This window comes from Piliocolobus tephrosceles, chromosome 15 (assembly GCF_002776525.5).
Source record: "Piliocolobus tephrosceles isolate RC106 chromosome 15, ASM277652v3, whole genome shotgun sequence".
NCBI lineage: Eukaryota > Metazoa > Chordata > Mammalia > Primates > Cercopithecidae > Piliocolobus > Piliocolobus tephrosceles.
The window spans coordinates 33,739,931-33,752,908 of record NC_045448.1 but is presented as its reverse complement, the minus strand read 5'-3'; the positions used below and the strand labels follow the sequence as shown (position 1 = coordinate 33,752,908).

Here is a 12,978-nt window from a genome sequence, read left to right as displayed (position 1 = left end):
TCTTTGTCTCTTTTGATCTTTGATGGTTTAAAGTCTATTTTATCAGAGACTAAGATTGCAACCCCTGCTTTTTTTTGTTCTCCATTTGCTTGGTAGATCTTCCTCCATCCCTTTATTTTGAGCCTATGTATGTCTCTGCATGTGAGATGGGTCTCCTGAATACAGCAAACTAATGGGTCTTGACTCTTTATCCAGTTTGCCAGTCTGTGTCTTTTAATTGGAGCATTTAGTCCATTAACATTTAAGGTTAATATTGTTATGTGTGAACTTGATCCTGCCATTATGATATTAACTGGTTATTTTGCTCGTTAGTTGATGCAGTTTCTTCCTAGGCTCGATGGTCTTTACATTTTGGCATGTTTTTGCAATGGCTGGTACCGGTTGTTCCTTTCCATGTTTAGGGCTTCCTTCAGGGTCTCTTGTAAGGCAGGCCTGGTGGTGACAAAATCTCTAAGCATTTGCTTATCTGTAAAGGATTTTATTTCTCCTTCACTGATGAAACTTAGTTTGGCTGGATATGAAATTCTGGGTTTAAAATTCTTTTCTTTAAGAATGTTGAATATTGGCCCCCACTCTCTTCTGGCTTGTAGAGTTTCTGTCGAGAGATCTGCTGTTAGTCTGATGGGCTTCCCTTTGTGGGTAACCCGTCCTTTCTCTCTGGCTGCCCTTAATATTTTTTCCTTCATTTCTACTTTGGTGAATCTAGCAATTATGTGTCTTGGAGTTGCTCTTCTCAAGGAGTATCTTTGTGGTGTTCTCTGTATTTCCTGAATTTGAATGTTGGCCTGCCCTACTAGGTTGGGGAAGTTCTCCTGGATGATATCCTGAAGAGTGTTTTCCAACTTGGTTCCATTTTCCCCCTCACTTTCAGGCACCCCAATCAGACATAGATTTGGTCTTTTTACATAATCCCATACTTCTTGCAGGCTTTGTTCATTTCTTTTTCTTCTTTTTTCTTTTGGTTTCTCTTCTCGCTTCATTTCATTCATTTGATCCTCAATCGCTGATACTCTTTCTTCCAGTTGATCGAGTCGGTTACTGAAGCTTGTGGATTTGTCACGTATTTCTCGTGTCATGGTTTTCATCTCTGTCATTTCGTTTATGACCTTCTCTGCATTAATTATTCTAGCTATCAATTCTTCCACTCTTTTTTCAAGATTTTTAGTTTCTTTGCGCTGAGTACGTAATTCTTCCTTTAGCTCTGAGAAGTTTGATGGACTGAAGCCTTCTCTCATCTCGTCAAAGTCATTCTCTGACCAGCTTTGATCCATTGCTGGCGATGAGCTGCGCTCCTTTGCAGGGGGAGATGCACTCTTATTTTTTGAATTTCCAGCTTTTCTGCCCTGCTTTTTCCCCATCTTTGTGGTTTTATCTGCCTCTGGTCTTTGATGATGGTGATGTACTGATGGGGTCTTGGTATAGGTGTTCTTCCTGTTTGATAATTTTCCTTCTAATAGTCAGGACCCTCAGCTGTAGGTCTGTTGGAGATTGATTGAGGTCCACTCCAGACCCTGTTTGCCTGTGTATCAGCAGCAGAGGTTACAGAAGATAGAATATTGCTGAACAGCGAGTGTACCTGTCTGATTCTTACTTTGGAAGCTTCCTCTCAGGGGTGTACTCCACCTTGTGAGGTGTGGGGTGTCAGACTGCCCCTAGTGGGGGATGTCTCCCAGTTAGGCTACTCAGGGGTCAGGGACCCACTTGAGCAGGCAGTCTGTCCGTTCTCAGATCTCAACCTCCGTGTTGGGAGATCCACTGCTCTCTTCAAAGCTGTCAGACAGAGTTGTTTGCGTCTGGGCAGGTTTCTGCTGCTTTTGTTGTTGTTGTTGTTTAGCTGTGCCCTGTCCCCAGAGGTGGGGTCTGCAGAGACAGGCAGGTTTCCTTGAGCTGCTGTGAGCTCCACCCAGTTCAAGCTTCCCAGCGGCTTTACCTACTTAAGCCTCAGCAATGGCGGGCGCCCCTCCCCCAGCCTCGCTGCTGGCTTGCGGTTAGGTCACAGACTGCTGTGCTAGCAATGAGGGATGCTCTGTGGCCGTGGGACCCTTCCGGCCAGGGGTGGGTATAATCTCCTGGTGTGCCCGTTTGCTTAAAGCGCAGTATTGGGGTGGGAGTTACCCGATTTTCCAGGTGTTGTGTGTCTCAGTTCCCCTGGCTTGGAAAAGGGATTCCCTTCCCCCTTGCGCTTCCCAGGTGAGGCAATGCCTCGCCCTGCTTCAGCTCTCGCTGGTCGGGCTGCAGCAGCTGACCAGCACCAATTGTCCGGCACTCCCTAGTGAGATGACCCCAGTACCTCAGTTGAAAATGCAGAAATCACCAGTCTTCTGTGTCGCTCGCGCTGGGATTTGGAGACTGGAGCTGTTCCTATTCGGCCATCTTGCTCCGCCCCTCACATTAACCATTTTTAAGTTTAACTTCAGCCATCAGCTGTGGTTAAAATGTCAATTGCCAAAAACCTATAGGTTTTTTTTGGGGGGGGGGGGCAACAGAGTCTCACTCTGTCATCCAGGCCAGAGTGCAGTGGCACAATCTCATCTCACTGCCAGCTCCACCTCCTGGGTTCACGCCATTCTCCTGCCTCAGCCTTCTGAGTAGCTGGGACTGCAGGCGCCCGCCACTATGCCCAGCTAATTTTTTGTATTTTTAGTACAGACCGGGTTTCACCATGTTAGCCAGGATGGTCTTGATCTCCTGACCTCATGATCTGTCCGCCTTGACCTCCCAAAGTGTTGGGATTACAGGCATGAGCCACTGCACTGCATCTGGCCAGAATACAGTAAATATTAAACATACAATTATGTAAACATAATAAATCCTTCTGGAATTTAATATGCAAAAGCAGCTCATTACTATTCAGTTTGGTATTTTCCCATTCTTTTAGAAATGTTATTCAGTCAGGAGGTTTCTCACCTTTTTAGCAAATGTTTCAACACTGTGAACCTCAGAGACAAGTGAGAATCTGAATTTTACTCAAAGCAAGCAATTGTCTCATGTCAGTCACGGACTACTGGAGTCATAATTATCCTATTGTTTTTTATCTCAAAAGTATCACTATCAGGACTAGCTACATAATTAACAGAACCTGGCCCATAATGAAAATACATTAGCAATTTCAAGATGGTGAGATCAGAGCATTAAGCCAACCATGGGGAGCTCAGTGCAACTTTACAGGTAACATGCCCAGGAAGCAGCCATGACCACAGAAATCATAAAAGCTAAACTGAATCAGCAGTTTGGGAGTGCGATTATTGGCATTCCTCTTTCCCCAAGCCAAGTGTTGAAATCATCAGATAAACTGTACTTATTTTTTCTTGATCTCATTTGATGGTTTCACCTAATCCCCAAGACCCTACAAAAAGATTGTAGGCACAGTGGCTCACGCCTGTAATCCCAGCACTTTGGGAGGCCAAGGCGGGTGGATCACGAGGTCAGGAGATCGAGACCATCCTGGCTAACACAGTGAAACCCAGTCCCTACTAAAAATACAAAAATATCAGCTGGGCGTGGTGGCAGGCCCCTATAGTCTCAGCTACTCAGAAGGCTGAGACAGGAGAACGGCGTGAACCTGGGAGGCAGAGCTTGCAGTGAGCAGGGCTCATGCCACTGCACTCCAGCCTGGGCGACAGAGCAAGACTCCGTCTCAAAAAAAAAAAAAAGATTGGGTGACATGGGTTTCCTCTGCTGCAGGAACTGAGTGACTGTGGGGCAGAGATGAGCAGAAGATGTTTACTATATGTGCTTTTGTGCCTTGTGTGTTTTGAACCATGTGATGTGAATATATCATCTAGTCAAAACTGAATACATATATTTAAAGAGAGGTTTGGAGTCTCAGATCACACCCAGATGAACAAACCATAGCCATTTTGAATGTGCAATGAAGGTCACCATTTCTGTGTTTTACTTTTCTGTCTTTCATGGAGTATGCCTCAGTGGAAAGATAGTCATAAAATATTCTAGGATTCCTTTAATCATCAACAATCATAAAATATTCCAGGACACCTTTAGTAAAATTTCAAGGGTAGGCCGAATAAGGTAAAACTATTTCTGTGCTTCACAAATTGCTTTAACCCATAATGCAGGGTACGTTTTCAGTTTGAGATTATTGTGAATTATGTGACAGAACATTGTTCTCATTTTGATCTAGCTGTTCAGGGCCTAATTCAAGCTCAACATTCATAACCACTGGGGCCATCTGGGCCACATGTCTGTGTTTCTAAAGCTTTCCCTTAGATTTAAACTCTTATCTTAGTCAGGATTTATTTTTCATGATTCCATTTTGATTTGTCTTTTTATTTTCTTCTTTTATTTTATGATTCTTTTAAATCATAAGAACTACTTCATGGAATGATGTGGACTATTCTCAGTATTTATTCCAGAAAGTAACCATAAGTATAGGAGAATACACTTGAAAGGTTTTATACCGTTTTCTACAGTATTATCTGGTCCTTTTGGGTCTTAAAGAGTAGCTCACTAAGCAAAGAAGTAGAATACTGAATTAAGAATATGACTACATTCACTAAAAAACTGATTGCTTTGTAATCTTACAAACTTCAAACCAAGCTACATATTAATTATGAGACAAAAGTTAGTCATAATGCACAAACTTCTAACCTTCTACTAACTGTGAGGGGCAGAGCCTGGGCTAGAACCGAGTATGTCCTGAAGTTAAGGAAAGATTTTCCCAGGATGGAGGCAGATGAGAGAAGTGATGTGGGAGCCAGAACCAAAGACAGGCAGGAAAGATAGATTTGGGAGGGGATCAAAATCCAGATTAGGACTAGCATGTTGGAATATTATCCAGATTAGGATTTTGCCATAATCCAGATTAATACCAACATTTTAGAATACTATTACTACCATCTATAAATCACACCTGCTCTTATTTTCTATTTGTAACATTGTCAATAATTGCAAAAAATCTCAGGAACAATTGAAATGACCAAACATAAGTGATACATGGTTAACTATCTATCCAAAGAACAGAACGCTATACAGCCACTAAAAATAACTGTTTCAAAAAGTATGATGAGCCAGGCACAGTGGCTCATGCCTGTAATTTCAGCACTTTGGGAGGCTGAGGCAGGAGGCCAGGTGTTCAACACTAGCCTGAGCAACATAACAAGAGCTTGTCTCAAAAAAAAAATGTTTTTTAAATAGCTTGGCATGGTGGCATGCCCCTGTAGTTTTAGCTACTTGGGAGGCTGAAGCAGAAAGATGGCTTGAGCCCAGGAGTTCAAGGCTGCAATGAGCTATGATTGTGCTGCTGCACTCCAGCCTGAGTAACAGGGCAAGACCCAAGACCCAAGACTGCCTCTAAATATGCATATATATATATATATATATATATCTGTATATGAGATACATATATTTGAATATATATATTATATATATAAAAACTGCACAAAGCAGATGCATTTTATATATATATATATAATGATATAGTTAAACTTTCAAATTTTCAAATAAAATGCTGTGTGAGCAAGGAGAATATAATTTTGCTAAACTGACCCAGGGAAGAGGTGTTAAGGGAGGTAATAGTTACGTGTGTTTACATACACAGCCAGATTGTAATTTTATTTTCTTTTTTATAATTTCTTCTACTTGAAAACATTTTACAATAAATATCTACTATGTTTTAAAGCTAGAAAAATTATTTTGTAAGGTTTTCCACAACAAAATCCTTGACTACAATAAGTCTGCCAGTGTGCAGGCATCCTTGCTGAATCATAGGTCCATTCTGGTCCCTCAAGGTAGAGATAAGAACTAAACTCCTAATGCTTGACAATATAATGCACACAGAAGATGTGTCCCAGAGACCTATAGAAACATGACATCCAAATCAATTAAGGCAACATATATGAAAGCACTTCTTAAAATCAGCAATGCAGGTGAATACCAGACACATTTAAAAGAACAAGCAAACTGACCAAATTGAACATTTTATAATTGTCAGTAATGTATTCTCATAAACACGTCTTTTAAAGAGAACATTGGCAAATAAGGGCATCTTTTGTAAACCAGGGCCCTCAGATGTTCTCTTTAGTCACTAGATTCCACATAGAAACGACTGGAAGAGCTTTTTGCAGCAACTTTGCATTATGTGGGTAACACTAGCAGCAGCCTGTCACTTCCTGCAGCACCCAGTGCAGTGACCATATTGAAAGTTTGACCTAGATTTGCTGACCATCAATGAGGAAGAACCTCAGTGGTACAAAAGCAACAAATACAAGTTTACAAACTTTCTTCACCCTTTTGCTCTATGGAAATAACATTTTCTACTTGGGACTTCAAACCCAATGACTCAAATGAAATTCTCATCCCATGTAATCTGGTCACACCTTCAAACAAATAATTTATATTAAGCACGGCTATCTGCCCAATAATGCAATGAATGCAGATGCTCGTTTAATGTAAACATACAGTGAAGAGAAGTAGCATGAGCAAGTGTCTGCCATGTGCTGGGCAGAGCCTGGACTCTGCAGTCTGGGTGCTGCTGGTATCTCCTAGTACCCCAGTGAGGCAACTGCTCCCACACATGGTTTGGACTGTGAGGGAGTTTCCACGGCATATGTAAACCGTCACGGTGTAGGTGGGAGTGTAGCAGTGAGGACAACCAGGACACTCTCATCACCATCTTGGTTTTGGTGGGTTTTAGCTGGCTTCTTTACCGCTTCCACAGCCTCAAAGAATCAACATGCAGTTTTCTCTGAGGTCTTTCTTTCCTTTAAAAACACACTTTCACTCTCAAAACAGCAGAGAATGAAACTGTAGCTGTGTTTATATGCTTGAATACAAATTATTTCTGCCTCAGGAAAGAAACTTTTCAGTATATTTAATTCATAAGTATCGCTTTGAATGAGGAAGTACATAAATGAATGAATTTATGAATGAACAAATGCATGAATATGAAGAACTTTGAAACTGGAGTCTATAAGAGAGCCAGGGCGATTATTCATCCAAGGACAGATGGCCTCAGACAGTAGAGTTGCACAAAGCAGATGCAAAGAAAGGGTGAAGGTGAGTGTCTGGCTTCTCAGCCCTCCACTTCCCCATAGCTTGTGGCCCCTAGAGACTAGGCTTTGGGTGTGAACCTCAAAGAATGACAAGCAACAGAATGAATGTATGACTGCAGATTTTCCTGGAGCAAGTCTTGGTCATAGATCAATAATAATAACAGCCAGGCATTGTGAGTCTTGCCTGTAATCCCATCGTTACCAGAAAGGGGTGGCAATCTGGACCCCAAGAGAGGGTTCTTGGATCTTGATCAAGAAATAATTCAGAGTCCGTACAGTAAGATGAAAGCAAGTTGATTAGGAAATTAAAGGAATAAAAGAATGGCTACTCCAAAGAAAGCAAGCTGATTAGGAAAGTAAAGGAATAAAAGAATAGCTACTCTCCATAGAGCAGCCCAGAGGCCTGTATCTTGTGCTGACCTATATCTTGTGCTGACCTCCTGTCTCATCCTGTGACTTAGAATGCCTAACCTCTGGGAATGCAGCCCAGTAGGTTTCAGCCTTTTTTTTACCCAGCTCCTATTCAAGATGAAGTTGCTCTGGTTCCAACGCCTCTGACCCCAGCACTTTAGGAAGCTGAGGCAGGTGGATCACTTGAGCCCAGGAGTTCAAGACCAGCCTGGGCAACATGGCGAAACCCCGCTTCTACTAAAAACACAAAAAATTAGCCAGGCAGATGGTGCCTGGTGCCTGTAGTCCCAGCTACCTGGGAGGCTGAAGTGGGAGGATCACCTAAGCCTGGGATGTCAAGGCTGCAGTAAGCCCTGATTGTGCCACTGCACTCCAGCCCGGGCAACAGGATGAGACCTTATCTCAAAGAAACTAAAAATTAAAAATGGTTAGGCTGACTTGAAGCCTTTATAAGGAGGGAGAGCCGGGCCTTGCCGGGCCAGCGGCCCCGCAGCGCCGCCACAGGCCCTCCCGCCACCACGCCTGCCCCTGGTCCCTGCCAGGGTTACCGTCACACACGCGCCAGCGTGCACTTCCGCTGGGTTCCCTCCGCCGCAGCCCACACAGTTACTGGAACCAGTGGAAGGAGATGGGCGGGACTTCCCCTGGTCAAGGTCAGGCCTCTTCCGGACTTGGTGGTGCCCTGTTCCTGTTCAGCGGGGTGTCGGGTCCCGGGAGGGAGGAGCCCAGTCCCAGTGGATACTGACGTTGTCTCTCACTCTCTGGCGCTTTTCCAAGCCTTTTCCAGGCGTGTGACTTAATCCGTTTCCACAGCCAGACCTTTCTCTATGAGTTCCTCAGCCAGGACTGCCGCCATGCCAGTGACTGTTACCCACCCAACCGTCACAACCACCGTGGGGTCCCCCACCGTCATAGGGTCCCCTAGGGCCCTGACCCAGCCCCTGGGCCTCCTCCGCCTGCTGCAGCTGGTGTCCACCTGCATGGCCTTCTCGCTGGTGGCCAGCGCAGGTGCCTGGAGGGGACATATGGGTAACTGGTCCATGTTCACCTGGTGTTTCTGCTTTGCCGTGACCTTGGTCATCCTCCTCGTGGAGCTGGGCGGGTTCCAGGCCCGCTTCCCCTTTTTTTGGCGCAACTTCACCATCACCATCGCCTGCTATGCGGCCCTCCTGTGCCTCTCGGCCTCCATCATCTACCCCATCACCTACGTGCAGTTCCTATCCCACGGCCCTTCCCGCGACCAGGCTATCGCCGCCACTGCCTTCTCTGGCATCGCGTGTCTGGCTTACGCCACCGAAGTAGCCTGGACCCGGGCCCGGCCCGGGGAGATCACTGGCTACATGGCCTCCGAGCCGGGGCTGCTGAAGGTGCTGGAGACCTTCGTGGCCTGCCTCATCTTCGTGTTCATCAGCAGCCCCTACCTGTACCACAACTGGCTGGCCCTGGAGTGGTGCGTGGCTGTGTACGCCCTCTGCTTCGTCCTGGCGGCCCTCACTATCCTGCTGAACCTGGGACACTGCACCAACATGCTGCCCATCCCCTTCCACGGTTTCCTGTTGGGGCTGGCCTTGCTGTCCGTCCTTCTCTATGCCACTGCCCTTGTCCTCTGGCCCCTCTACCAGTTCAACGAGAATTATGGTGTCCAGTCCTGGCGGGCGAGAGATGTGAGCTGCCGCGACAGAAACCCCTACCTTGTGTGTATCTGGGACCGCCGACTGGCTGTGACCATCCTGACGGCCGTCAACTTGCTGGCCTATGTGGGCGACCTGGTGTACTCTGCCCACCTGGTTTTTGTCAAAGTCTAAGACCCCCAAGGGACCCCATTTGCCTCTCCAACTCTTCATCCTTCTTTCCCGAGTTTTCTTACTGAGTATTCTTTTCCTGTGTTTTCCTCTTCCCTATCTCCCCTCCTCCCCCTTTTTCTTTCCTTCCCAATTCATCGCACTCTTTCCCAGTTCTCTGATGTATGTTCTTCCCTTTCCTCTGCTGTTTCCTTCCTGTTTTGTTCTGTTGCCCACAGCCTGTTTTCACCCCTGAGCTGTTTCCCTTTTTCCACTCTCCTTTCCTTCCTCTCATCTCTTTTCTAGGTTTCCTTTTGGTTTTCTCATCTGCCTATTTCCCGACCATCTTCTATTTCCTTGGGAGCCCTGAGGCTTTTCTGCTCCTCCCCCGACGCACCTCCAGAGGTGATGAGCTCCAGATCGCCACACCCCTTGCAGCTGTCGGTGCCATGTCCTCCCAAGGGGCCTTCTACCCACCCCTGCCCTAGCTGTGCCTTAGTCAGTGTGTACCTGTGTGTGTTTGGGGGAGTGGGAATTGGGCCCCCTTTCTCCCAGTGGAGGAAGGTGTGCTGTGCACCTCCCCTTTAAATTAAAAAATATTTGTGTATCTCCGGAGGTCAATAATTTCCAGTGAGCGGGAGGCTTTAAGCACAGACCCTGGGTCCCTAGGCCTTGCCTGGCACTCTGCCTTGCCAGAGATTGGCTCCAGAATTTGTGCCAGACTTATAGAAAACCCATTGCCTAGAGACCATCTTAAAGGAAGCAAGGGATGGATCCGTTTCATCCCACCTGTTATTCGTGGTATCAAAAAAAAAAAAAAAAGTCAGGCAAAGAACCATAGGATCTTGAAGACAACTGTTTGAAGTATTTATGAGGGACAATGACGTGGCCTTCCAGCCTCAGTGTTAAAAATAACTTTTAACACTGTGTCCTTTTAACTTTTAACACAGTGTCCTTCAGAACGTGTGGAAAGAGATAATAAGTAAATAAATAAACAACATGTCCTGCTTTGGCAGAGAGGAGACAATGGCCACTGACGGCCTTCAAGGCACTATCAGCCTGGGGTTTTTTCTCTTTCTTTCTTTTCTGTTTCCTGGTCATGAGGGCAGAAATTACTGGGTGGCCCTTAAAAAAAAAAAAAAAAAAAAAAAAAAGTTTCAGCCTGGCAGGGTGGCTCACACCTGTAATCCTAGCACTTTGGGAGGCCCAGGTGGGTGGATCACTTGAGGTCACAAGTTCGAGACCAGCCTGGGCAACATGGCAAAAATTTGTTTCTACTAAAAATACAAAAATTAGCCCAGCATGGTGGAGGGTGCCTGTAGTCCCAGCTACTTGGGAGGCTGAGGCAGGAGACTGACTTGAACCCAGGAGGTGGAGTTGCAGTGAGCCGAGATTGTGCCACTGCACTCCAGCTTGGGCAACAAAGCCAGACTCTGTCTCAAAAAAAAGCCAGTCACGGTGTCTCATACCTGTAATTCCAGCACTTTGGGAGGCCGAGGCAGGTGCATCACCTGAGGTCAAGAGTTTGAGATCAGCCTGGCCAACCTGGTGAAACCCCATCTCTACTAAAAATACAAAAATTAGCCAGGCATGGTGGCGGACCCCTGTAATCCCGGCTACCCGGGAGGCTGAGGGACAAGAATCGCTTGTTTGAACGTGGGAGGTGGAGGTTGCAGTGAGCTGAGATCACGCCATTGCACTCTAGCCTGGGCAACAAGAGCAAAACTCAGTCTCAAAAAAAAAAAAAAAAAAGGAAGTTTCTTTTTTCTCTATTTTGAGCTGATGTGAAGGTGAGGATTGCTGCTGCCCTAGCCAGAGGAATGGCTTTGCTTGAGTGTGTGGTGCACATACCCAGGTGTTGCTGTGTGCTGGTTGCTTCTTGCTGCTGCTTTCTGCTTCTCTGGGACTCACATGCATAGTGCAATATATATAAATGTGTGTTTGTGTGTGTGTGTGTGTGTGTATATATGTATATATTTTTTAATTCCCTGGAACTTTTGGTTCCCATCAGCTCCTGCTGTTAATCATAGAAAAGAAAGCTTGCACCTTCCCTGACACCCACATCTATAATGTTTTTTTAAATATCAGTATAAAGGTAAAAAAAGGAAAAAATAATAATATAACAATAGTGATAGTATAATTTTAGTAATAATAGGTAACACTTTTGAGTGTTTACCATGTTCCAGGCACTAAATTAAGCTCATTTCCTCAATCATCTCAACTAAGCTTCACTATAATCCAATTAAAAGGTACTATTATTAGCTCCATGTTACAGATCAAAATTCTGGCACAGAGAACACATGTAACTAGCCTAAACTACACAGCTAGTCTTATGCTATACATATGGTAATTAAATTACAAGGTGCCAATTATATTTTACATTTTATAAGGAATTAGATTGTATTAGTGTGGTCAATGTTTCAACCCAGCTGCACATTAGCACCACCTAGCATCCTTCACGCTTGGAGTTCTGTGCAATGATTCTTACATGTCAAGTTAAAGGACTTCTATTCAGTAGGGCTCAGATGATTCTGGGTCCTAATCTTAGTGCTGAGGCAGGACTACCCTTGAGGGAGTCAGCCAGACCCTTGGGTCACAGACACACTGGTAGAGTAACTGACAGGCATTGGAGACCACCCCTCATTTGCATATAGACTCACAGCCCAGCTAACAGCAAAACTGCCCTCCTCTCCAGCTCTGTGTTGTTAGAAACCTCAACTACAAAATTTTGATGTTTATTTCTTCAAATTACCTAAATAATGTTTACATTGAGAAATAAACAAGGGAAATGCCACCAAAAATTTGAATAAAAAGACTGCAGTATAATACAAACTTCCTTCCAGGGAAAACATGCTGAAATAATTCATAGACTGTGAAAGCTAGTAAAACATGTATAGATCATCCAGTCTAATGGTCTTAATCCTGGCTGCACAGTAAAAATCATTTTGAGAAGCTATTAAATAATACAACTGCCAGCTCGCACCCCACAATGTCTGATTTAATTGATCTGGGGTAGTACCTGAAAAATGGTACTTTTAAAAGCTCCCAAGGGGTTTTTTAATTTTTCAGCCATCATGGGGAAGCACTGATTTAGCTCAGCCCCTCATTACCTGTAAAATGGCTTGCCTGAGGCCACCTAGAATGTCATAGGCAGTGCCACATATCTCTCTCTAGTCTTCTTTGAATCTGTATTGAATCAGAACTATAGTTTCTTTCTGAAAATACTCAAGAAATCTTCTTAGAAAAAGTGCTAACTGTAAGACAAAGAAAATCAAAAGCAAACGTGATTACAAATATATATATACTAATACCTAACATATCACAATTGTGACTTTTCAGTGAGTCGGTGTGTTAATTGTAATTGCTCATTAAAGGTGTTCTATTTTCTTTGCTTCAGTTATAAAGAGTGTGAAATGTTTCAGAGAAACCACATGGAAAGGTGATTGTCCAGATGCTGGCTAATGGGCAATGTCTTTGACCACATAGGGTTACATGCTCAGTGTGATGCTCTGAAAACTATTGCAATTAATGAGCTGATCCTAATTGTGCTCATTTTCCAGCAACCTCAATAGGCTTGTATCCTGGGAGACAGAATGTGTTTCTGGTCACTCATTCTAACCCCAGAAATCAAGGAAAATAACAGACTTCCACAGAAGCTGAACTGACCGGGCGATACTATGACCAGGCAAGCATGGGCTTTTGACAGTAAATCCCGGAGAGGAACAGAGAGATGCAGATACTTGATCGTTCTTTGCCTATAAACACAATGCTTACAT

General features: G+C 44.6%; 1 protein-coding gene and 1 long non-coding RNA gene across 2 annotated transcripts in view; one reads left to right on the top strand and one right to left on the bottom strand.

Moving 5' to 3' along the window:
• The window catches only part of LOC111545435, a 91,036-nt gene that overhangs the window by 61,400 nt on the left and 16,658 nt on the right, over positions 1–12,978 (bottom strand). The gene's annotated exons all lie outside the window — the stretch shown is intronic.
• Positions 8,041–10,202, top strand: LOC111545433 (myeloid-associated differentiation marker-like). Its single transcript, XM_023216408.2, has one exon. It carries the CDS (start codon positions 8,249–8,251, stop codon positions 9,224–9,226), a length of 978 nt encoding a protein of 325 aa, XP_023072176.2. The 5' UTR covers positions 8,041–8,248; the 3' UTR covers positions 9,227–10,202.